This window comes from Pezoporus flaviventris, unplaced genomic scaffold (genome assembly GCF_033815535.1).
Source record: "Pezoporus flaviventris isolate CSIRO_AGI_PZ_B2104156 unplaced genomic scaffold, CSIRO_AGI_Pfla_v1 ptg000013l, whole genome shotgun sequence".
Classification (NCBI taxonomy): domain Eukaryota; kingdom Metazoa; phylum Chordata; class Aves; order Psittaciformes; family Psittacidae; genus Pezoporus; species Pezoporus flaviventris.
In genome coordinates, this window is record NW_026892561.1 from 15,460,557 (window position 1) to 15,487,086 (window position 26,530).

Sequence of the window (26,530 nt, forward strand, 5' to 3'; positions counted from 1 at the left end):
ATTTCACATTTCTACTTTTTAACCAGCGACTGTCTTGTACTGTAGTTTACTTGCAGAGTCCAGCAACTGTTGTAGCACACTCTTAGCTTTTGGGATTTATACCCCAAATGCAAATTTGCTGCAAGCTCCGCTTCAAGCCAGGGTTACCAACCTCTGATAGATGTTGCCAAGACTCTGTGTGACCACTAGAGTTTCTTGGTCAGTGGTTTGCAGTGACTCACAATAATGTGAGTCTTCACGTGGAAAGAGCTAAAGACTGAATCCAATGGATAAATGCTGGAAAGGCAGCTGAGCTCTGCAGTTTAAGTGGCCAAAATCAAAACTACAGTTTAATTCTTACCAACTACAGTCCTGTGGGCAGTTATATGCAAAATATGAAACGGCTTAAGGAAAAGTTGAAAGTCTCTGCATTTTGCAAGTATTAGCTGTGTCAACAGCACTAGGAACGGTATGGAAAATGCTTCAATTCTGGTTTTGGCAGGCAAAGAGAAACCACATAAAATATTTAAAATGGAGTGAAGAACGACAAGTCTGTGTTATATTAACAGCTACATGCTCTTAAAAATCTTTGAACGTTTCACTTCAGTTTGCTGTTTTCATTGGTTTTCTTTGTCTGCACAACCCTACTGTGGAACAAATTCACCTCTTAAATTAGGACCGGGAGTCAAGATTCAACTGAGGAACTGACCCAGAAGGAATAGTAAAAATTCTGCATTGAAATGTGTTCTCTTTCTTTTTAATTTTTCCCTCTCACCACAGAAGACTAGTAAGGGTAAAAATATTAAGTTTCCCTCCTCAGTTTAACCTTCAAATCTTCTGGAGATTCAAATATCAGAAAATAATAATAGAAAAAGAAAGCGTCCATTTGTTGTTACAAGTAGGCTTGTAAGGCTCAAAAATTAACAAATGCTTTCACATCAAGACAAGGTAAAGAGACATTGCCAATACAACTCTGGCCGTGAATTCACATATGCTTCAGCATGATTCTATGTGTCAGAAGACTTAGTGACGGTATTTATGTTAATTTCCTTGCTGTGTGTGTTAACTGCGTTTCTCTGTATTTAACATTTTTGTGATGGTCTCGGTTGCATTGCAACTAATACAGTTTGTGTGCATTTTCTTTAGATAAGTCAGACAGTTTAAGGCTGGCAAGGGTAACAATGGAAGGGCAGAAATTAGTAAGAAATTATGAACAATCCAGCCACTTGAATCTCAACTACTTAGTTTTCCCAGTGGTTTGTAGCACCATTGTCATAACTGTGCTGTGCCTTTTGCTGATGTCCTTCAATCTCGGTTTTTAAATTAAAATGATGAGAGGCAGCTGGGCCTGTTATGGCCCTTTTCTTCCTGTTCATACTCTTAGAGCTTTATGAGAAGCTAACAGAGCAGCTTCAAAAAGTGTGCAAAAGGGAAAGTTGTTCTACATCTAGAGGTATTTCTGCAGTCTTAGTCAAGCATTGACTTTGGGCTTGCTTTATATGTATATCATGAAGAAATCACAGCAAAGATCTATACAGTAGAGTGACATCTTTTCATGGAAACCATAATCTTTGTGCATAATTACATTTTAGGAAAAAAAAAAGTCCCATATGTCCTTAAACACTTTTAAAGGTATATGTCGCATGTTTTGCATTTTTCAGTGCATTTAATCCCAGTGAACTCTGTCAGGGAAGATGGGTTGAGCACTAAGAGCCGAAAGAGAATAATGCCTGGTTTGCTGACTGAGCCTCCTGCAATAGATCCTGTTTATGAAGCACATGTTTACTGCAATGTTCCCACCATTGCAGAGCGCAGCATGGAAGGTAAGCTTTGTGAATGCAAATGACAGCTTATTTGCTTGTTTCTACAGATGTCATGGATTTGTGCATTGTCAGTTCTTTGGTGCTTGGAGAAGGAACAGCAAATGCCAGCTGGTTGCTGGATTCTGTTAAATCATTCAAAATATACTGTTCTTCTTCCCTTTGTATCCTCTCTGTTGTGTTGATTTTTGGAAGTGGTTTTGTTTCCAGTCAACTGGAGGCCTAAAACTGAAATGTGTGGGAGAGATATAGGTATTTAATACTTGAGCTGTAATTCTTATTACAAGTGAGCTGCATTGTAAATAGTTGACTTGGGATTCTAAAAAATACCCTAACCTCCAAAACACAGAAGTAATTAATTTTAGAACTCCAAATCAGTAGGCAGCTAGAAGGTACATTTGCATTCTTGCCCTCGCAAGACAGCAGCAAGTTATTCTGAATGAGTTCCTTCATTAGAATGTCCCACTAATACATGTAAAATAAGTTACAAACTGGTATATCAAAAAGTTCCACATTAGAAATGCTGCAAAATCCATCATTATGCTAGTGGTCTGGAAGAGAGGCATTATAAAAGTGTGTCAACCTTATCATGTTGGCAGAGGTCAGTGCTTGACTAATGTCTTGTATGGTTGCTGGACTTTAGATGTATTGTGGAAAATGTACTAAGAACCTGAGTCTTGCCTAAGTTGTCTTGCAGTTTAAAGTGGAAATCCTTCTTGAGATAGTAAGTTGTCATTTCTCACGGGGTTTTCTTTCACTGCATTACCAAAGCTATTAATCTAATTATACCTGCTCTATTTTATTAAAGAAAATACATGCAAGGGAAAGATTTCTCTCTCACTCCTTTTTTGGGGTTTGTTCCCCCCCCCCTTTTCTGTCTTCACTTTAGGGCACGCACCTCATTATTTTAAGCTAGTGTCAGTTCAAGTGTTGATTCGACATGGTGACAGGTATCCACTATATGCCATTCCCAAGACAAAGAGACCTGACATTGACTGTATGCTGCAGCCTAACAGGTAAAATTCTTGGTTTTCATCATTGCCAAGTGTGTGTTTTGCTTGATAATTATTTTGTTCCTCTTCAGGAAACAGTTTGTGCAGCCTGAAGCACATTGTGACTTCTTGTGCATTGTCATGGATTATAAAAAAAAAACAAACAACAAACTGCATCAGTACAAGTTCCTTGGAAACAGGAACTATTACCTGATACCAGTTCAGATCAGAAGAAATTCTTGGTATTTCTTTAAAAAGCAAAACCTATTTAATTGAATATTTAGGTTACCATTCCTCTTAGATAAGCTTCTAGATGTTTTCTAAATGCATGTGCAGTATTTGAGAATGTCTCTTCCATTTCAGCTAAGCGTACTTCCTTTCGTGTGGATACAAACAGGTCTTAGTTCATCACTACCATAGGAAAATGAATATTTGTGGTTTGTTGTTATCTTTTTCTCTTACTTTTCAGAAATGTAGGTTATCATAGTTCCTTCAAATTAATGATCAGAGTCATTAGTTAAAGTCAGTGTTAAGGAAAAAATATGGAGGCTGTACATTTAACTATTAAAATAAAAGTTAAACAAAAAGTACATTGTTTGCTACTTGAAAACTACACTTTTCCTTTACTTACCATTCACTGTTTAAAGCTGTCACACTTTATTTGTGTCTGTCATTAAAACATAAACGTTTACCTCTCTATTTCAGTATAGTGTGCTTCTGTCTAATATCATGTCTTTGTAGATTTCTGATGCTTGTCTTCATGCATGAACCATTGTGAGCTGTAGCTATGAACTGAATTGCTTCTCTTCCTTGTGGAAGAACCTTTCTTTCTTGTTTGTCTCACTGATAAAGAGGAATTATAGCGTTAGAGCAGTAGAAACAAACAGTTATGATGTAAATCGCCAACCTTTGTCTTAGCTTGCTTGATTACGTGAGGTTTTTTTCCTTTTAAGTAGGATCTGTGGTATTGTTTGGGTTTGTTTTTCCAAACAAAAACTGAGGACTTGCCAGCGAACCTACTGAATACTTACAGTTTTTCTTGTTTTCTTTCTTTTAATTATCAGATGTGTTAGCAAAACCTCTAAGCAAATCTACACATTTATGCTGCTGCCCACTCAGCAGTGTCAGATGTGGAGATTTCAGTAACTGGGAGCTGCATCTGCATTGTGCACTTGCACACATTACTCAGGAAAAGAGGCATAGACATGCTGGTATACAAAGCAATGCAGATATACCATAAATACTTTTTTTGAGAACAGCATGGAATCTCCTGTCTTTAAAGAAATAACGTTCTTGCTCTTCAGTTATTCGGAATTGGCTTTACTCTCTCATGCTGAAGGTGTTAATGGAACACTGAAAGTACGTTTCTGACTTAGATATATCAAATGAGTGTTTCTTGGTTTGATAGATTCATGGGCTATGTTCCTTGAAATTTTAGTAGCTTCCTGTCATCAATAGCATTTATGATTTTTATCTTTTATACCTGAAATAGTCTGTCCTTGCAGCTTTTCCTTAATGGGCTTTTAACAAATGAATCTCTCTGAAGAAGATGGATTATGGTACACTTTTACGCTTCTAGGTTTGTGATTAGCTAGTCTACAGCAGTTCCCTTTGAAAACATGAACCAGCTTTCATAAATGGTCCTGTGTCAGTTTCTGGCTCAAATATATTAAAACCCAAACACCATTGTGATATTGCACAGTAGGAATGTTGCTTAAATACACTGAAGTGACATGAAAGAATACCTGGAGCTAATTAAGTATAGCTTCATCTCTCAAAGCTGATGGGAAGCTTGATTAAAGAGACTTGCCTAGTATCTAGTAGATACATACAATAGGGGACACAAAGGCTAGCAGAAAATTATAAGAAAATTGGATCTTTCTCTGACGAAAGCTGAAATATGTTGCTTTTCTTTTTAGATACCTGGCTGCATAAAAAAATTGTGCTTCTTATTAATAGGTGTCCTGAAATCTGCAAGGTGTGCAATGCTGTCTTCAGTTGTGGTCAGTGTTGTAATGCTATTTGGCATGAGTAACTGAAAAGTAACCATTACTGCTGAATCAAGGGCAACCCTACAAAACTGTGAAACCATCACCAGTTTTCACCTGTATGTGTGTCTCCCTGTTCATAGGTAACAGGTACTTAGGAGCTCCCAAGTTATTCACGCTACTGTGTCTACCTGCCTACATTTTGCATGAGGATCTAAACAGATTTAAAGTTTCCTCTGATACCATATTGGTTGCTGCTTTTCTGTATTGATACTGCAACTTCCACCACAAAATCCTTGTTTTGTGAAAGTGGCATTCAGTGATCCTATCCAACATCCTCCAAGAGAAGTCTGACTTCTTTGAGAGATGTCCAATCCCAACAGTGTTCTATGCCTGCTGTGAGCTGACTGGCTTTCTGAAATTAGATATGCAGCTCTGAGATTGCAGACAGGAGACCAAACATCAGTTATCTCTGCAGTAGATTTAACCGACCAATTAATTTCTTTATCAAGATGAAAAATAATCATCTGCTAATAGCTATGATAGCATTTTTATGACCTGCCTATAAGGGCTGAGATTATTCTCAGCATGACATACTAAGTAAAGAAATACGATGCAGATTTCTTCTGGAGTTCTTATAGGTTGTGATCTTCTGATCTTGCTCTGTATCTGTCACATTAGAATGTATGTGAGAACACTTTATTGCAAAGATGTTAACTGCAAGTGACAATGTTGTATGAAAAGCTGTATTTCTCAGTGTTACAGTGCCACAAGAGACGTCAGTTTTGTATTTTCAGAGAAGTTTTTATAGCTGTTTCTGCTTCAGTTTCAGGCAAGGAACGCAGCATGAAGGCCCTGAACTCAGGAAAACTATCCATAAAAGGCAGAGAAGTAGTGCAGCTTTTAACATTGCCAACAGAATCACCAAGTCAAGCAGATAGGGAGGGCACAGTGTCAGGATGTGATGCAGCCAGCAGTGTAGATGCTCTTGGCTGTTACTAATTTATGAAGCATTAGAACATCAGTGTATAGATGATACCTCCCTTACTGTTCACAGCTGCTGAATATGAGTGGAGAACCAAAAAGACTGTCTCCTTGAAGCAAAGTTTATGTAAAATAGACTCTCCTGGCTGACTTTGAAAGGGCAGCAGAAAAATTAAAGGAATTGACTCTGCCATTCTGTCCAGATGTGTTAAAGCTGACCTGAATAAAGCTAGAATTGTTAGTTTCTGCCATTGTTTTGAATGGAACATTTATTACTTCAACATCAGGAAGCTATTTGCTGCATTTGGTTGTCAGGCCTATATTCTTTTATTATGTAAATTTGGTGCTCAGTTGTAAACATATTTATGTTAAGAGTATTACAAGGTTTATAATTGCTACCTTTGAACTAAAGGTTTTGTGATGCTGTATGGCTAAGATTTCTGAAAGTCTGCCTTATTTAAGCTTTCTTGACTTCAGTTTCAGATAAGTATGCTGTTCATATTCAGTCTGTTCTTTATTTGACTTGGCATTCAGCTGATGGAATTCATTAATTAAGTAGATTATGCTACAGGCCCATGGACTTCTAATGGGTATGCAAAATAGCCTTGAGGTCACAAGTCGGTTTTGTGAATTACGGATTGTGACATGTAAGTGGGAAATGAATATAAGCAAATGGATTAAATGCTTTGGAAATTTGTTCCATCTAAAACTTCAATTAATACTGTTTTCATTGTTCTGGAAACAAATTTCCAAAGGGAGCTGAATAATACATACTTTTTTTCCTCAAAAAATTAATGGAATGATGTTACAAAAATCCTTTCATTGTAGTGTTTGCTTATGGGAGGCATAAATTAATCTTCCACTTTTTCCCTTTGTATCTTACAGTGTCAAAACTATAAATGTACTATACTGCATATAAAATGCAAAAGTATGTCAGTATATACTCATAAAATTATAAATGTACTATATTGCATATAAAAATATGCAATGTTTCTTCATTGAGTTTGTATGCAAGACAGTGAAGAAATGCTTTTTGAAAGATGCTGTCGTTTCATAGTATGCTGGCTTAATTAGCATATGCTTTGAGGCATTTTGAAAGGTGTTGATGTTAATCGTAAGAAGCTTAGTAACAAACGTTTGAATTTTAGGTTCAATATGCACATGTCTTGAGACTGCCAGAAAAATGAAAGCAAAAAGTGTGGGAGAGGCAAGTATCATATTGTAAGCTAAAGGAGGTGTGGGTTTGACTTGAAGGCAGGTCAAAGCATGATGCAGGCCAGAATTAGGTGAAGAAAGGTCTCCTGAGGACTCTTCTGACTTCTCTAGAAACTCAGAAGAGCAATGAAGTAGACTGGATCACTATAGAGCGTTATAAAAATGTAAAGGCTCTAAGACCTTTATGAATAAATATGCCGCAACAGTACTGATGCTGTTGTAACTATCTGTTTTGTAGACTGCGATAATCTGTTGTTGGTTTTAGTGGCTCTTTCATTCATTTGCCTTCTAAAAGGAAGCAGTATAGTCCTTTGATCTAACGCTTTTTTTGTCTACTTAAATGTCACAGAAAACACATTATTTTTGCTTGAAGTTATATGTTTTTTCATTTTAAGTAAAGAGAAAAGGGACTGCCCTTTGATTCAGTTACCAGACAGAATCTGGTATATCTATTATATGATTACAGAAAGGTAACGTTCCTCTGTCCAAAGCTTTGCGTGTGCAAGGCATGGTCATGTTTACTCACCAAGTGACACACTGAAGGTTCTGCAACTGCCTGTGACGTGTTCAGTCCTCTGCAAATTCTGCATTTATTAACAAAAGTGACATTTGCATAGATAAATGCTATCTGGGAAGGAAAAAGTTATCTCATTTTTGTAAATGTCCACCTCCACAAGTTCTTTCTTGTGGCATGTAGACCTCAGAACTCTATAGTGCTGTAAAAGGACAGCACTGTGCAGTTACAGAGGTAAGATGAGTAAAAAGTTTACTTCTCCATAATTCTACTTTTAATTAAATGACACAGTAATTAATCTCAATAATTACATTTTTTTTTTCTGACAGTTTCTTTTTAATCATAACCTTGACCAATATATTTTTTTTTTGGCCTGTAGCGTTTTGCATGATGGCAAAAACATGTTATTTATGCCACTCCTGAATTTTTATGAACATGTAAATTATTAAATAAACTGGAGCTGCCTGTAGTCTTGTCAAGAGAATGTCTTTCCATGTCTGTTCCTTAAATTCTGTAACTTGACAATTTTTAGCGATATATGGTCTCAAATTTGTACATGGTTCAAAAGAGCATTCAATTTAATGAGTTGGAGGACAGAGTGGATGCTGTGGTTTGTTGACCATCACGTTTGTTGAAGAAACAAGGCTTGCACTGTACTTCATTTTACAGTATACATAGTAGAAATAAGACAGTAGTTCAGTGGTCTAGTAGCCTAAATAGGGAAGAATGTTAAAGGAATCTGAGCCTGTTCCCACTGAGGAATTAATTTTGATAAAAGTAATCCTAAAATTAATAAATGTAAGGATTAACAGGTGGGGAATTTTTACCCAAATTGACCTTTTTTGGGTCTGTTTTGCAGTTTAGGTCAAAGGAGGAGCAAAACTAGATCTGATTTCTATTTATGTTTTAATTCTTTAATAAAAACAATTTCTGCTAACAAGGATCAGAAGGGAAGCAAGTATTTCACAAGTAGACAATATAAATCAATAGCAGTATTTTCCTGAATGATCCTGAGACAAGTAGACCTGAGAAGCAAGGGTGATTTTCTTTTTGCTCTGTGAATTGACTATGAAATCTAGCAATGATCTCCATGCTGTGCTGCTGATGATAATATTTAAACAGAGGCAACCAGCTCAAAGAGCTAGCTTTTTACTGAAAGAGGCTTCCATACACTCAGTCTGAGCATTGCTTTATCCAGGGGCAGAAAGCCCCATTGTCTCCCAAACCAGTTCCTAAATATCGACCTTGAAGTCTTGAATTCAGTTAGTCTCATGGGGTGGGGTACAAGAATGTCCTGTAACAAAGTTGTTCCACTGCTATGCAAGATTTGAAAGTTTGCTGTATAATATCTTTAAACTTAATGTGAAGCTGCATGAATAAGATTTCATACCTTTGCATGTCTATAATAGATGCAATAGATGTATTTTTGTGCCCGTTTCTCACAGTGTTTTGTGCCATTATGGCGTAACCATCCAAAATCAATCAGCAAATTTTCTGAGGTGTCATGTACATATGCTCACCCTGGTACTGTATTTCTCACTTTGCTGTGCTAATTCAGAACAAGTTAGTGTTCGCTTCTCATAAATAAATAAATAAACAAATCAATCAGTCAATCAAGCAATTAATCCAAAAAAACAACCACCTCATTTCTATTTTTTTTTTTTGTAGCTCAGCTCCTCAAGGAAAAGGGAAATTGTTATTAAAGGGTGAAAAGATGTCAGCTCAGTTGCTGGCATTTGAACCATAGTTCAAATAGTTGCACAGGATGGTTTCTTTCAGTGTATGCTGGTTACAGTGTAGCAATAAAGAGGTGACATTTTGGTATTAAAGCTTCCTAAGACCTTTGCAAATAAGATATTTAAATGTTGAATAAGGATTTAAATGTTGGTCCATTTTAATGCTAGTGCATGAAAACTGCGCTATTAAATCTGGGCCCATTATCCCAGCGTTTAGTTTGTAAATAACAAAAAGCTGAATTCATTATTTGAGGGGAAAATAACTGTTCTCAGCTTTGTCACAGATAAAATTTATTTTATTTTACAAAAATAAGATAATTAAAAGGAAAATTAACAGACATTAAAGATGGAAATAAATATTCAAATTAAGAAAAAGTGTGTTTATTACTAGTGGTGTTAGGTGAAAAGCCATTCCATGTTCTGACACAATTTGAAATATTTATTGTATAAATACATTTTCCAAATGTGGTAACTTATCGTCATAATGTCCAGCAATGTGCAGAATGATATCTCTTTAGCCCATTTTTATTTTCTGGTTACTTTTATGGAAATTAATTTTAAGGATATTTTAGTCTTTTCAACTATACAACTGAGTAATTTTCTTTGCTTCCCGCTCAAACAGTCCCAGCAGTCTTGGTCGTGTTGCCTAGATACTCCATCTCTTGCAGCATCTGTAAATTGGCCAATTCAACAGGAGGATTCTTATTCTAAATAAAAGAGAAATCTTGGAGCAGGGAGGGGGAATCTTTTGTTACCAGGTGGCCTGAGTGGTGCAGTGAATTTTGCTTTTGAGAAAAATAAGTTTTTATTTGCTCAGTTATACATGGTTAATCAGAGAATTGCCAGTTTGTTCAGAATCTTGTTACATACATGAGGATTACATTCAGGGTAAAAGTATACTGTAGCCTGAGATGTCTGTCCCTGTCAGGCAAAATGGTTCTTACTTCTGCTGGTTTTTGGGGTTTTTTTTCTTCTTCCCCTGGAATGTATTTAGCAAGTAGTAAGCTTTGAATTTATATTCAGAAATACATTTAACAGTCGTATTTCATAATTTAGTTCTGCAAGCATGTGCTTAACCTGTGCTCACTTTAAAAAGAATGTAATCCAAAGTCAAGTAACTTGAATCTAAATGGATATATGAAAAGCTATATTAATATAGTGGAATATGATTTTATAAATTACCATATATGTTATTATTTTATGTTGGATGTTAGTTTATCTTGCCTGCCACTTTTTAGATAAATCTTTTCGCAAAGCACTGATAAATACTTCTTTTTCTTCTTTTCTTTCTTCGTTCCCACAAGTGATTGCTGAGGCAGTTTTATCGGTGTGGGTTTGATTCCGTTAGTATTCAGATTTTTGTAAGCAAAGCAGCAAAAGAAGCAGAATGGTTAATGCAGTTCTTTTCATTTTCTTGCACGTGTACTTGCAGAAATTGCTAATTAAGTAAACAGGGTTTAAGGAAAATTATGACTGACAATTTATTTGTGTTTATAGCTTTTTAAAGGGCAAAGTTTAGAACATTGGGGGTTCAGCCTGCTACATCTGTAATAAGCTTAAAAAGCTATTTACGAATGAGTTTAATTTAATTTTTTCTCAACCTGATTCTTCCATTTTTAGATTGCACTGCTGGGCTGTAAAAACAATGAAATGTACAAAAAGTTAATTCACCTCTGGAGCTGGATTAAGCTTTCTAATGTATGCTTACTGTAAGAGGAAGCTCTACTGCTTTGGAAAGGAACAGTACCTTTTCTATGTAGCTCTACTTCTCAAATACTAATCTTCAGTTGAATTCTCAAAATTATAATATACAGAAGAAGCTGTGGATTTAGAATGCCATAAATTGGGTGGTTTTCTTTTTAATTGGAAGTAAATATGAAAAAAATTCTTTTTATATTTTTATCTCACCTTGCTTTTGTCTCATTTTACATTTTATCTTGCTGGCAGTTGCACCAGAATTTATTGTACCATTTTACTCACAAGATATTATTTTTCTGAAGGTAAATTAAATACTAGAAAATTCAGGTTTTATAAAATGGTATGACAGTGTGCTACCTCTCTGTCGACAGAGGTATTGATTCTTATGAGACCTCCTGTACATGCATGCTGTGAGCATTGCTCTGCAAGAGGTGCTTTTGCGCTTGGGAGTGTCTTAGTTGTCTCTTCTATGTATAAGCATGAATGTCTTTGCCCTAGCAAACGTCTATTGGACGCTTCCTCCTGCTTTAATAGTGTTATTGCTCCCTCTTGTGGATCGTGCAACTCTGGAAGGTTTTTTTTTCCAGACCTGAAGTTTTTGTATCACAATAGTTGATCATTTTAGCAAAGTGTAAATATGAACAATAAACACTAAAACCAGATTTCTGTAAAAGTTATCTGATCCAATTTATCTTCTATTTTATATACTTTTGTTGTTGTTGTTAGTAGCATAAAAAACACTGTATTCAGGCTGAAAGCCCTATTAAGATGAGGACTGTATGGGGTGGAGTTGGGTTGCCAGTTTTTTATTTAGTTCTGCACCAAAGTAGAGGTGACTGTGACCTTTCTTGAATGTTGACATTTAACAAAGAAAATCCCTACTTATCTAATGTATTTCTGTTGCAGAAGTGTGATTGTAGATTTAGTTTTTTAAAGGTTTAAATCATAGTGGAGTTTTTTTGTGTATGTAGTTTTCCACACAGTAGCACAACAATGGACAGAGCCTGTAGTGTATCTGAAATTTGCAGAACAGTTTAGGAGATCTAAGCATTCTTTCCCTGACTTGAATTCAGTGAGTTAACTTAGACATTTTTGTCTGTATCTCTTTTCCAGTTGCATTCATTATGTGCATTGTGGGAGTATCTCATCTTTTTAAGTGTCCAGCAGTGTTGGTCTCTTTCTTCCTGGGTAATGGTACAATACCCAAAACAATGATTTCCAATTTTAATGGGGATACCAGATACTACTTTCCAGGTGCAACTTAACTGAGGCTATATGTGCTATTTGATTTGGAGCTTGAAGTGATCAGAATAGTTAGTGTTGGAAAGGACCTGAAGATCATCTAGTTCAAATAAAAATAGAAATAGTGTCTGATATTGTAATCAACATAGTACGTTACAAAACTTGAGAATACCTTCAAGATCATCTACTTAAACTACTGGTTATTTGAACCCTTTTAGATTGTTAGTGCCTTTGGTCATAGCGTTAAAGTGCAATAGTACTTCAGAAACTGGACAGAGTATTTTTTGGTAGGGATTTTTTTTTTTAATTCACAACAGCATTAGTGACTGCGTTTAAAAAAAAAAAAAACTTTCAAAATTAATCACCAAAAGGTAGCATAGTTTTAACATGACAAGTTTCCCTGTAGGCCTTTGGTAGTTAGTAAGTACTTAGGTTAATTTTGCATACTTTCAAAATTCTTCAGTGAGACCAGATGTTGTCTCAGTGGGAAATAACCTCACACTATGAAATGTCTGAGCTGATATCGTCAGAACGCTTGACTCTCCTGAGCTGTTTTCCCATATACTTTGGGAAGTTTTCACATTTTGGTTTACCTCTCTAGGAAACCTTCTCATCCTCGGCTTGAGGCTTTCATTAAACATATGTCAAAAGGGTCTGCAGCCCAGATGGGTGGTTCCCTAATCAGCCTGCCTCGCTACCCTAGCCATTCTTTGTGCGAAATGGGAGAACTAACACAGACGGGTAAGTTCCAATAGAGCTCTGTCTTTTCCTCTGTTCTGTTAAATACAGTCTGCTTGAAAGGGGATCTCCTATTTTTCTTTATATTGAAATAAATGCTTTTTTTTTAATGGGAAATATATAATATTGGTCATAGCCTAGCTTCTGCTGAGATATGAATATAGTATTAGAGTCTCTACAGTAAAAGTGGTAACAGTTCTAGAAACTGTGCTTTATCCTATAGCTTGCCAGTTCTGTTACAGGTCCATCACGCTTGCCATCTCTTAATAATGTTATTTGTAACAAGTCAGAGCACTCGCACCACAAAATTGCTTGGTCACCCTTGTAAAAAATGGCATTGCTCAGTCCCTCCTGAGGAAGGTCTGTAAGGGTTTGTAATTCAGCATGGCCATGGAACTAAAGAATTTAGTTGCCAGTTTTTACCTATGATGTAACTACTGTGTCCCCTGCAAGGGATTCAGATGTAATAGATAAATATGATGCTTGTATTATAGAAATAGAAAACTTTTTACACATGGTGCTTTTTCCTTCTCTCCTCCCCTGCCCCAAGCTTTGTAGTGAAATCCCAAGGTTGTGGGTTTTGGCAATTTTTTTTGTATTTTTTTTTCCACAGGAAAATTAGTTATTTTCTTATTCCATCTATCAGGTCTGCTGAGCTATTTATTGGGAGGAAAGGTGGAAATATTAGCAATTAAGTTCCAAACAACTATTTTTAAAAGTTGAAGTTTTGAGACTTTATCCAGTATTACTTATGACAAGACTGCTGAGCTCTGCTAGTGAACATATTGTTTAGTTCATCTGAACCAAAGAGGTGGGGGAGATGGGAGGTAACCGAAGTGTTGCAGTGAGGGATTTGTCTATGTAGAAGAAAGTATGTGGAGAGTTGAGAGTAATGTAGTGCTGAGGGCGCTGAGAATGTTAGAAAGAGATAAAGGGTTTGGGATTGGAGAGGGAAAATGGTAGTGGTGGATCAGAGCCGCGATAAAAGGGCCATTTGCAAAAGATCTGGGACTACTGTCAGCAGGCAATAGAAAATATGAGGAGAACAAAAGGTAAGAAGGCAAAAGTATAGAAACAAGTTGTCACTTTGTATGAAACAGATTCCACAGCTCTTGGAATTTTTTGTGTTCTCCACCCAGAATAGCCAGATGAATTAATATGGGCTGAAGTCCATGCGTTTGTTTGCTGTGCTTATTTTTCTGCATATATCCATATCAGTGTGTCAGAACCAAACATATAGAAATGCTTTCCCACAAACGTGGAAACATACTGTTGCATCACTGGGCAGAAATGCGATTGTGAAAAGGGTTATTCACGTGGATTTTTCTCTTCAACATTCATGAATTTAGCAGACTATTCATATTAATAACACTTTTTGTTCTCCTATATCTTTTCAAATTTTAACATTGATCCATTCCTTTTTATTCCCACACCTTGCTTTTTAATGTGTTGCTCTTTTTATCTTAAATACCAATGACGGAAAGAGCATATCACAGTGGATCTGGGTAGTCAGTAGGTTTGGAGACTGCCTATGGAGAACAAAAAGAGTGTTGAAGATCCGAGGAGTTAGTGGCATTTTCCACTTGACAGCTGTCTTTCCAGGACCTTCTGTATTCTTCAGTCCAAAACTTGCCTGTCGTATTCTCGTGAGTTCTGGGATCCCACCAGAAGAAATGTTTGTGTTAAGCGAGTGTCAAGTCTTGCAAAGTGATGTCAGGAGAAACCTAGTCAGGTTACCGAGGAACTCCTCCTAACACAGCATGTTGTGTGTGAAACTGGACTCAACACTGCCCACAACTTGTAACTGAGAGAATATCTGGGACTTGTATTGCCTGTAGTAAGCTATATAGATGATCTAGTTCATAAAGGGTTCATGCCTGCTGCTTTGCTGCTGTGGGAGGATAACACAAGCAAGGTGGATTCTGGAATAAAGGTTTTGGCATGTGACAAGGATATGCACCCTCTTCCTTTCCAGCTGGATCAAGGCAGAGCCTTAGTGTAAGATTTATTGAGCAATTGTAGCACTTCCCTGAAGAAATCTGGAGAAGGAAGTTTGATGCAACTGACACACCTCACCACTGTGTTTTGTGAGTTTACACACTAGTTTATATTCTGTGTGTTCATTTCCTGGCTGCTGGTAGTTTTACCAGCTGCCATAAATTTGCAGGGAGCACAGCATTCACTGCCTGTCTGAAAACCTGACTCAGCTGCAGTCTGGATCCATCTTCATAACTGTCTTTCAGTTATGGTAGACCCATTCAGTCTGTGTCTCTAGTCCAGAAAAACACTAAGGTTTGAAACAAATCTTAAGGAACCAGCTTTATTTATCTACATCTCAGTTTAACTCCTACAATCTAAGACATACTGAAGAATAGCAGGTATCTGACATTACATTCAATTTTCCTAATAGTTAAGCATAGGTGAAGTTCAGTTGTGAACATTTTTGACCTTTAAACTAATAGTTCATTTATCAGTAGGACTGCTAGCAGTGCTTTTTTTTTCCCTCCAAAAAAAAAATCAAGATTCTAATCATGTGTTGTAACTTCTTTTAAAATTCTCTTTCAGGGGTTGTGCAACACTTGAAAAATGGACAACTGTTGCGAGATATTTATATAAACAAACATAAACTGCTTCTGAGTGACTGGACAGCAAAACAGCTTTACTTGGAGACAACAGGAAAAAGTCGAACCCTGCAGAGTGCTTTGGCACTGCTCTACACTTTTTTGCCAGATTTTGACTGGAAGAAAATTAACATCAGACATCAGTGGAGCACCATTTTTTGCTCTGGAAGCTGCAACTGTCCTATGCGAAACCACTACCTGGAAGAGGAACAGCGCAGACAGTACAGTTTGCGGGTGAAAAACAATGACTTAGAGAAAATATATGTGGATATGGCAAAGATTGTAGGCATTCCCACCAGGCAGTTGAGAGCTTCTAACCCAATAGATTCTCTCTTGTGCTATTTTTGCCACAATGTCAGTTTTCCGTGTACCAAAACTGGCTGCATTGATATGGAACACTTCAAAGTGATCAAAAGACATCAGTTGGAGGATGAGAGAGAAAGACAGGAAAAGAAACTTTATTTCTTGTATGCACTATTGGCTACTCATCCTCTCCTCAACCAGACTGTTAATCGGCTGCAGCGTATTGTAGAAGGCAAGAAAGAAGAAGTATTTGTTCTTTACTCTGCACATGATGTCACATTGTCACCTGTTCTTAGTGCCTTGGGCATTACAGATGCCAGATTTCCTAGATTTGCTGCCAGATTAGTTTTTGAGCTGTGGCAGGATGGGAAGAGACCCAAAGATCACTTTATCCGCATCCTGTATAATGGCGCTGATGTCACATTCCAGACCTCATTTTGTAGGGATTATTATAAACAGTCCGCAAAGCCAATGTGCCCCCTAGAAAAATTTGTCAATTTTGTCAAGAGGGATGTGTTCATAATTTTTAACAGCACTAGTTATTACGATGCATGTCATAGAAGACCACTGTAGGGCAGGTGAGTGGAAAGGAAGCAATGTTAACTTGTGTATCGGTGAAAGTCTGTATTCTGGTTGAAGCGCAGTTCAGTTCTGTTATTTCTCGTACTTGTATGTGTAAGTACAAAAGGATATTGCTTGAAACATTTTTCAGATATTTTTATTTTTCATTCAGACTGCAGGTAGTCTCCAACAAAAGAACAAGTGCTGAGGGGGTGTTATGTCTATGTGTATGCTCACATATGCTGTGTGAACTGTGATGGTAAATCACATGGCTATTATAACCGGTATGTCACTTGATAAAGAGTGAGAAAGCATAGACTTTGTTTCTCTGTACTCCGGAGCAATACTTGGATACCTTAATTTTAAAACCAAACCCACAATCTCAGTAATTTTAAGCAGTTTGTATCATGGCCTTTATGAATTCCAGGCATCTGTATTAAGTCATTTGTAATAAATTCTTGAACCTCCCTACTTAAAAACAAAGAAGCCTTGTAAAGTTTAGGGGCAGGTCTTTAAAGCAAAGTGCATGTGTGTATCTGTGCATCCTTAGCTGAGCATGTACAAAGGAGCATGTGCCTTTCTGACCTCATAGACCTATAAATATTTGGCTGTTGTTGCCAGTGCCAGAGAAGAGTGTACTGGAGAACAGATACAAAACTCTATTCTTTGATTGCATTTTCAGCACTTTGAATAGTTCAAACACAGTCTAGAAATATGTAAAGGTCTCATGACATTAAAATAGATGGCAAATGCTAACATTACCACTAAACCTGAGTGGTTAGGGTTAGAAATCAGTTTTATGGTGAAGTTTTGGGCTGTTTCCTGTTGTGAACATGTTCAAGCTGCTCTGCTACGGAACACATCAGTGGTTTTGGAATTTGATGTAGTGACTGCTTGAGACAGCTTGACTAAACAAGAAGAAAATTTTGTAGTTGATTTAGTATTTTTATGGACTAGGAAGTTCTTATTTTGTAAGATTAGACTTGTATGTATTGTACTGTGTATATTTATAACACAGTAAATTTTTCTTACTTGTTTAGTTTGTAAAGAATTGTGAAGCTTACTTTAGATGTTTTTTCCCCTTGATCAGGATGTTTAGACTTAAGAATAAACTTTTATGGGTAACTTGAACAATGAGTAGATATGAAAACTTGTACTTCAGACTGCTTTCATCTGTTTAGGAGTGGTAAATTGAGAACCAATTTTTAATAGAACTCATAGAAATTTTATAATGGTGGAAGTTTTTTATGCTTCTAGAAATAATTTAGTCTGTGACTTGTGATGCAATGGTGCTAGTTTATCAAAGAAAACACAACTCAGTGTAAGTCCTCTGACTAGTGGCACATTCCACTCTCTCTGTTTTCAATGCTGCATTTGAGAATGTTTTTTAAATAAAATTTTGGGGCCTGTTTGTAACTTGTGTGTTACATTTATTCTGACTTCCTTAGCTCTTTGCAGTAATGTGTATTGTGTTGTTGCTTGTTGCATTAGTAACTTCTGCACTTAATACATATTTTGGTTCCTCATCTGAGAAGAAGCAGATATACATTTTGCGAATACTGAAATATTATGTATGCCACATTAGAATGTGTAACTTCTGGAAACATTTTCTGTCTAAGAGACTAGCTCTGGTAGTTGTTGTACATGTTTGTGTGCTGGAGGGCAAACAGGAAGAGAGAATCTGAAAGTTGAGTTCGCTTTATTATAAATGGCGTGAACTGGATTGCTTGTCCAGTGTAAGTACTAAATACTCCAAAGAGCTGTTGAGCTATCAGCAAAAGCCAGCTATAGCTCTTCAGAGGGTTATCTGTTGGACCTTTGTTGCTGTTTGGTGACCATTTGCAGGAATGATGCTGAAATGTAGAGAATGTTACCATAGGCATATCATTGGTGTTTCAAGCAAGTTATTTACAAACTTTGAACTCTTTACAGCTTTTGCACATGCCAGTCTTGGTGTCTTCAAAAGCCTGTGCTAGGAACAGTATTTAACCTTGCATCTTCTTCTGAAGACAGACCATAGAAGTGTTCTGATTAGATTTCCTTGTGCAGAAAGATCCCCTCTGACTGTTGAAGAAGTTTTGAGATGCAGCCATGAATTGGAGGACATGAGAATTAGGGTGGATTTTTCACTTGTTGGGCTCAAAGAAGCATTGAGATCCCAGATATTAATGGATATTGCAGCTATTTTCAAGACTTCTATCTTAACTTTTTTTTGAGAGCAGCAAAATGGCACTGATTTTGTGGACTTTTGGTCAACTAATAAGCATTCTGCTTGAAATTTCCAGTAGATTCTGGAGGTTAATTCCCTGAAGTAAATGAGTTAAGTTAGGTGCCAGGAAATACGCTCATCTGTATAGTCACACATCTTGAAAAAACTGAGACACATGCAGAAAGGCCAGATTCTGATAGTAGCTGCAGTTCCTCAGATTGCCCCAGATATCAAATGTTTGCCCTTTCTGGATGTCTGATCCCAATCAACAGTGCTGTGTGGAAGGGTGTCCCTAACAATGGTGGTAAGGATGAATATGAAGCATTGCTATCCTCTAGTCAGACTTCTCTTTATGCTTAGAATTACGGGAACTGGTATTTAATTCTTCATTTCTGTTCTCTCTTCTTCAGCCAGTGCTTCACAGTTACCTATAAACATCTGTAGGTTTTTAAGGAGGGTAGAAAAGTGGGTATAGGGATACTTCATTTTAATTCCTGCGTTGTTCAGCCAAGCACTCCCCCTGCTGTCACTCCTTACTGCACAATCTCTGGATAAAGGAATGATCCTTAATATCATGTTTTTAAGAAAGTCAGTGTGCTGCTTGAGTGACTTAAAAAGTATACATTTTATAAATGGAGGAGCACAGGCTGAATTTAACACTTTTGTATAGAGAATTGTATAAGAAAAGAGGTGCATGGCCGTAATGGAATGTAGCAAGGTGAAAAGGAGTTCACTTAATTGGTGGTGGTTTACCTTTGTCAGTTTTTCTTGTGGCATCCAATCTATAACAGTGTGAACAATCAGACCCATGTGTGTGTAGTATAGTGAAAGGCACCTATTTTCCAGTTGTTGCTCTTCCTGCATGCTTCTGTCTTTCCTTTGAAGAAAAAAACTGTTACGTGAAATTTAACAGGTAAGTAACTTATCCTCTTTCTAGGGGAAATGCAGACAGACCATTGCAGTTACTTTAAACATATGTATACTTTGCTGTTAAGGAAACTTCTCCAGAACTCCAACAGGAGTTAATAATCTTATAATATTGCAGTGTATCTGTGTTCAGACAACTTTTGAGTATCTCCAAGAGCCCAGAGCCCCAACCTCAGTCATCCTCACAGTAAAAAAACAAACAAAAAAACCAGGATGTTTCCTTCTGTTTCAGGTGGAGCCTCCTGTGTTTCAACCTCCTGTGCCTACTGCCTTTTGGCCTGTCACTAGGCATCAGTGAAGAGATCCCTTTTATTTACACCCTCCCTTCAGATACTGGTATGCATTGATGAGATTCCCCCTGAGCCTTCTCTTCTTTGGGGTAAACAGTCCCAGCTCTCTCAGCCTACCCTCATGTAAGAGATGCTCCCATCCCTTAATCATTGTGGACCTTCAGTGGAGAATTTATAGCAGCTCCATCTTTTCTGTACTGGGCATGATAAAGAGCATGATAGGTCTTTGAGCCACAGTGGCCTTCCACTATGAGCAGGGCAGTGGGGAGGAACCCGAACTGGGGAACTTAAGGAAAATCTGGAGCAAAATTTTCAAAGGTTCAGAAGGGTCAGATTCTTCATATTGTTTAGATGGCCAAAAATGCAGGTCAGTTACAACAAAAGGTATCTTTTCCTTCCTTTTCCTATTTTTGTGCTCATGTCATAAATAATTTTCCTTTTTTCCTGCAGCTGTCAGTGTGAGTAGGAACTTACTAACCATATTGCTAGCACCTGCTTACCTCTGTGTCTGAGGGTCAGTGCATGAGCATTACCAAATCTCTAAGGTAAAAAAAAAAAAAAAGAAAAAGCTAAGCTACTTATTTTTTTGTGTATACATAGTTCATAAAGATATGCTCATCTCTTCTAAGCAACATACTCAAAGGCAGCCACAATACTGGATTGGAGAAATTACTCCAGGCCAAAGGGGCTCACCCACCCGTGCTGGTTCATCCCTCCTGTTCTGACAGACTCGGATGCAAATGAACATTACCATGCGCTGTGCCAAGCTAAGTCCCTTGTCCTCTCATGCACCCTTCCCACCACAGCTCCAGCAGCTGCCAGCCTTCAAAATAGCATTACTAAAGGCCTCGAGAAACAGCTACTCTGCAAAATCAGCCTCAGGTCCCAATCCCAAGAGAAGCATGATGTGATGGACCAACTTAGTAACATCATACTCATATCCACATTGACACCTGACAGCATGCTGGTTGCATACAGGAGTCCTGCTTCTGAAGGCTACACCAAGCTTCTCACCAACGTCTCTGGGATGGCCATCGTGCTCCAAGCAGGTCAGACTTGGCACTCGTAAAACAAGATTGGAGGAGGAAGCAAGAGGGCTTGTCAGAAAGGAATGACCCAGGCTGTGTGTGGCGGCCCACAGCAGAGCTGCTCTTCATACTCACCATGGCGCATGGGCACCTGCTCCAGCCTGGACAACAGAAGGAATGTGGCTTCTAGGTGGTAGCTGTGGAGCAGGCACATTTTTACAGCCAGTGACTCCATGGCAGAGTGACAGAGATGCAAAACTCTTGAGCTGGCCTTCCCTGCCACGGCTACTCCCACCCAATGAAGAATACACAGCTGCTCATCTTGCACCAGGTTTTATGTATTATAAGACCTGCTGACAGGCAATAAGACGTCTTCTTTAGCAGAAAGCACAACACTAATCACTAATTATTAAAAACGTAAAAAACCCAAATGCCACCACCATCACCACCAAAAACCAACCAACCCAGCCGCTGCAACAGCAATCTGTAGCTTGAGATCTGTGCCTAATAGAGCTGTAGTGCACAATTCTGTCATGGCTGTTGAGAACAGTACGGTTGACAACACTAACATTTCTGTAGGTTGTTTTGGTTTTATGAGGATAGTGGAAGCAGTTTGTAAACAAACTTTAGATTTTAAGTTCCTAGAGGTCCTATGCTTGGCTTTATGGCCTAATTAAGCAGGCCTGCAAGTAGGTTGTCAGGCTTTGTTTTCCTGAAGAAATAAATTGAGATGGGGGAAGGAAACAGGACATGACACAGACGAGCTCCACCTGTGCTCCCTTCAGGCACTGCAGAGATAAACCCTCCACTTTACCATCCAGCTTCCAAGATTTTAGACATGCCAAGACATCAGTTCTGGGCTGGGAGGCCTGTTTTGATGGGATCTAGCAAGTTTTGAAGTCTGCGGAGGGGAAGCTAGCAACAGCTTTCTTTTGAGATGCAATGAGGGAGAAGAGGCTACAGAGGAGCGCTGCTCCAGAGCCCTCAACGTTTCTGGAAACCATCTTGATTCTGACAGGGATCAGTGTCAAAACCAAATAACCCAAATGCTTGCCTGCAGTTTCTCTCAATGCACAGGGCTATAAAAGCCTGCAAACCTACAAGGAGTTATAGTTACACAGCAGCCCAGTTACAGCTATCCAGACAGATATTAACACTTGTACACCTCTTTATAAATACAGCGTTCTACATGAAGAACTATAGAAAGATGTTGTTCAAGGCTGGGGATTTTTACAAAAGCTTGTGAGGGCTTTTGTTCACATCTCTGCCTTTTTTCTGCCACTTGGAAACACTTGTTCTTTCTCCTTCTTCATCTCCCACCCAGTCCTAAGTGACTCGGTTAGTCGGCAGATCCAACATCTTTGCTTTGCCATTCAAAGCAGTGGGAAGGAGGCCATGTGAAGAAGGAGGTCACAACTTTCAAGAGTGAAAAGCTAATGTGTGAGGCAGGTTCAGCTGTCAACAGAGTCCCAGGGGAAGTGGGTAGTCATACCTCATCCCTGGAGAACGGCTCACTGAGAGGTGACTGGGAAGGCAGAGCATCCTTGTTCTGGGCATCGCTGTGGATCTTGCCCTGCTGATGGGATTTCCAGGAGTGTGTTCTGTCCCAGTCTGTTGACACAGTCTCCTTGTCCCAGACTGTAGAGGTCTCTGTGTCACTGAGGTAGCCTGGCTGCCCCGTGGAGTGCATAGGGTAAACAAGGAGGGGTTCTGCTGAAAAGGCTTTCAAGTCTCTGGACTCATTGTACTCCGTGCACTTTGCTCTAAAGAGGAGAGAAAAATCACTCCAGTAACAGAGTGAACGTTCACCAGTGCCACTGCTTATAACTGAGAGATACAAGCCAACCCACCTAGCAAACAGATCCCAGGGAGTGGAGGAAGTTGCTGGGTAGAGTTCTAGTAGAGAGTTCTGACCCTCTACAGCCAGAACCTCCCGTCTTACAACCACACACAACCTATACAACGAACTCCTCCATTACCAGAGACAGCCAAATGTCTCGGGACCGGTGCCTGCTTGGTTCAGGGCCTGTGAACAATAACCCCTCTGCAGCAGGTCTGTCACCTCCTTTGACCTGTGTCAGGAGCTCTGCTCTAGAGAGCCAAAAAGCATGAGTAGCCCTGTCTCCCACCAACCAGGCTACAGAAGTGAGACACACCAACACGATCTGGCTTAAGGACATTAACAAGATCCAGCTCACATCAACATAAGCAACAAAGACTTACTACTTACACAGGGTGCTTGTTGTACATAACTGGCAGAAATTCATCTACAGGCAGCATCTTGCTGAAAGGCTCAGCTCTGATGAGTTTCTGAGCCCCTTGTAAAGAGATTGCGTACCCCAGGGCCCAATATGAGTAATTATCTTCCACCAAATTCATGACACTGGGAACGGCTTTCTCAGGCTCTTGCACCCACACCCTTTTCCGGCCAATGTAGCTTAAGGGGTAAAAAAAAAAACAAGGAAACTGGAACCAAAGTGAATCTGAAGCAACTAAGACCACAAGACTATTCATGTCAACCAAGGAAGGGCAACAGAGCAATCCAAGAAGTAATCCCTGACCAGGCTCACAGATTTCTATCCTGCGCCACTCTCAGACATCCAAGCCTTAGGCTACTGAGGGTAAAACTGTGAAAGACTTCATACGGGAGAAAAGATGACATGGCCCAAACCTCAGGACTGAGCTAACACCACCATTTCCAGCCTGCCCCAGAAGGCAGATCTGTCCTGACGGCAAGAGCCACTGAGAAGTCTCTGCCGCCTTCTCCTGCACTCTAGCATTAACCTGCACCTCCACCATGACACAGCAGCTGCTGCTGACCTCCCCTGTGTGCCCAAGAGTTCCCAGGTGGCTGCGGAACAGTTACTTACATAAGCTCCCAGTCTAGCGGGGCTTGTTGAATGTTCACCTTCACATTGAACATCACAGCTTCATAAGCTTCCTCTTACTGTTGGAATGGAAGGTTACAGGCTCTTTAGGAAAGACAGGCCTGGCAGGCGGGGAGGGGGAGTTGCCCTTTATGTTAGGGATAGGCTGGAGAGTATGGAACTCTGTCTGGGGACAGGTGAGCAGTCAACAGAGAGTTTGTGAGTCAGGGTTAAAGGGAAAACAGCTATGGGGGACATTACTGTAGGGATCTGTTACAGACTGCCTGATCAAGGAGAACCTGTGGATGAAGCACTCCATAGACAGATAGGAAAAGCCTCACGCTCACAGGCCATTGTTCTCATGGGTGACTTCAACCACCCTGACATCTGTTGGAAGGATGGTACGGTCCGGCACAAGCAATCCAGGAGGTTCCTCGATTCTGTGGAAGACAACTTCCTTCTGCAAGTAATAGAGGAGCCGACAAGGAGAGGTGCTACGCTTGACCTCATGCTCACCAACAGGGAAGGGCTCGTTGGAAATGTGACTCTCCAGGGCAGCCTTGGATGCAGCAATCATGAGATGCTCGAATTTGAGATCCTCAGGACAGTGAGAAGAGCGTGCAGCAAGCTCACTGCCCTGGACTTCAAGAGAGCAGACTTTGGCCTCTTCAGCAACTTGTTTAGTAAGGTTCCCTGGGGTGTAGCCCTAGAGGGCAGGGGGGCCCAAGACTGTTGGTTGATATTCAAGGATCACCTGCTACAAGCTCAGAAGTGTTGCATCCCAACTAGAAGGAAGTGCAGCAGGAGGGCCAGGAGACCTCCTTGGATGGATAAGGAGCTGCTGAGGAAAATTCAAGGGATAAAAAAGGCTTATAAAAGGCAGAAGCAAGGACAGGCAGCCTGGGAAGTATACAGGGATGTTGTGCAGGAAGCTAGGGACCAGGTTAGGAAAGCTAAGGCCCAGTTAGAATTAAACTTAGCTAGGGATATTAAGGATAACAGGAAGGGATTCTACAGGTAGGTAGCAAATAAAAAACAGAGTAGGGACAACGTAGGCCCCCTCAGGAAGCTCTCAGTAGAACTGGCTACACGGGATTTGGAGAAGGCTGAGGTTCTGAATGACTTCTTTGCCTTGGTCTTCACTGGCAAAGGCTCTGACCGCACCACCCAAGTCTTGAAAGGCAGATGCAGGGACAGTGAGAATGAAGATCTTGGGCCCACTGTAGGGGAGGATCTGGTTCGAGACCATCTTAAAAATCTGAACGTGCCCAAGTCCATGGGACCTGATGAGATCCATCTGCGGGTCCTGAAGGAGCTGGCGAATAAAGTTGCTAAGCCGCTGGCCATCACATTTGAGAAATCACGACAGTCAGGTGAAGTTCCCAATGACTGGAAAAAGGGAAATATAACCCCCATTTTCAAGAAGGGGAAAATGGATGAGCCAGGGAATTACAGACCAGTCAGTCTCACCTCTGTGCCTGGCAAACTCTTGGAGCAGATTCTCCTGGAAGGCATGCTACGGCACATGAAAACCAACAAGGTGCTTGGTGACAGCCAGCATGGCTTCACTGAGGGGAAATCCTGCCTGACCAATTTGGTGGCCTTCTATGATGGAGCTACAGAACTGATGGACAGGGGTAGAGCTGTTGATGTCATCTACTTGGACTTTGCAAAGCATTCGACACTGTCCCACACAACATCCTTGTCTCTAAATTGGAGAGACATCAATCTGATGGATGGACCACTCGGTGGATAAAGAACTGCCTGGATGGCTGCACGCAAAGAGTTGTGGTCAATGTCTCAATGTCCAGCTGGAGACCAGTAATGAGTGGTGTCCCTCAGAGATCAGTGTTGGGACCGGTCTTGTTTAACATCTTTGTCACTGGCATGGACAGTGGGATTGAGTGCGCCCTCAGCAAGATTGCCGATGACACCAAGCTGTGTGGTTCGGTTGATATGCTGGAGGGAAGGAATGCCATCCAGAGGGACCTTGACACGCTTGTGAGGTGGGCTGATGACAACCTCATGAAGTTTAACCATGCCAAGTGCAAGGTCCTACACCTGGGTCGGGGCAATCCCAGGCACAGCTACAGGTTGGGCAGAGAAGAGATTCAGAGCAGCCCTGTGGAGAAGGACTTGGGGGTGCTGGTCGATGAGAAAATGAACATGGGCCAGCTGCAGTGTGCGCTTGCATCCCAGAAAGCCAACCGTATCCTGGGCTGCATCAAAAGGAACTTGACCAGCAGGTCAAAGGTGATCCTGCCCCTCTATCCTGCTCTTGTGAGACCTCACCTGGAGTATTGTGTGCAGTTCTGGTGTCCTCAACATAAAAAGGACATGGAACTGTTGGAACAAGTCCAGAGAAGGGCCACGATGATGATCAGGGGACTGGAGAACCTCCCATATGAAGATAGGCTGAGAAAGTTGGAGCTGTTCAGCCTGGAGAAGAGAAGGCTGCGTGGAGACCTCATAGCAGCCTTCCAGTATCTGAAGGGGACCTATAGGGATGCTGGGGAGGGACAATTCTTTAGAGACTGTAGTGAGAGGATAAGGGGTAACAGGTTAAAACTTAAGCAGGGGAAGTTTATGTTGGATATAAGAAGGAAATTCTTTCCTGTTAGGGTGGGGAGGCACTGGAATGGGTTGCCCAGGGAGGTTGTGAATGCTCCATCCCTGGCAGTGTTCAAGACCAGGTTGGACGAGGCCTTGGGTGATATGGTTTAGTGTGAGGTGTCCCTGCCCACGGCAGGGGGGTCGGAACTAGATGATCTTAAGATCCTTTCCAACCCTAACTATTCTATGATTCTATGATTCTAAA

General features: G+C 39.9%; 1 protein-coding gene across 8 annotated transcripts in view; it reads left to right on the plus strand.

The window, feature by feature from the left end:
• PXYLP1 (2-phosphoxylose phosphatase 1) overlaps window positions 1-17,807 on the plus strand; it is a 65,492-nt gene extending 47,685 nt beyond the window's left edge. For all 8 annotated transcript variants that reach the window (XM_061451756.1, XM_061451762.1, XM_061451758.1 and 5 more), the window contains 4 exons: window positions 1,641-1,802; window positions 2,689-2,815; window positions 12,770-12,909; window positions 15,472-17,807. In XM_061451756.1, coding sequence (XP_061307740.1) covers window positions 1,641-1,802; window positions 2,689-2,815; window positions 12,770-12,909; window positions 15,472-16,403 — 1,361 coding nt within the window. In that variant the 3' untranslated portion in view covers window positions 16,404-17,807. The remainder of the gene's footprint in view (window positions 1-1,640; window positions 1,803-2,688; window positions 2,816-12,769; window positions 12,910-15,471) is intronic.
• Window positions 17,808-26,530: the final 8,723 nt, after the last annotated feature.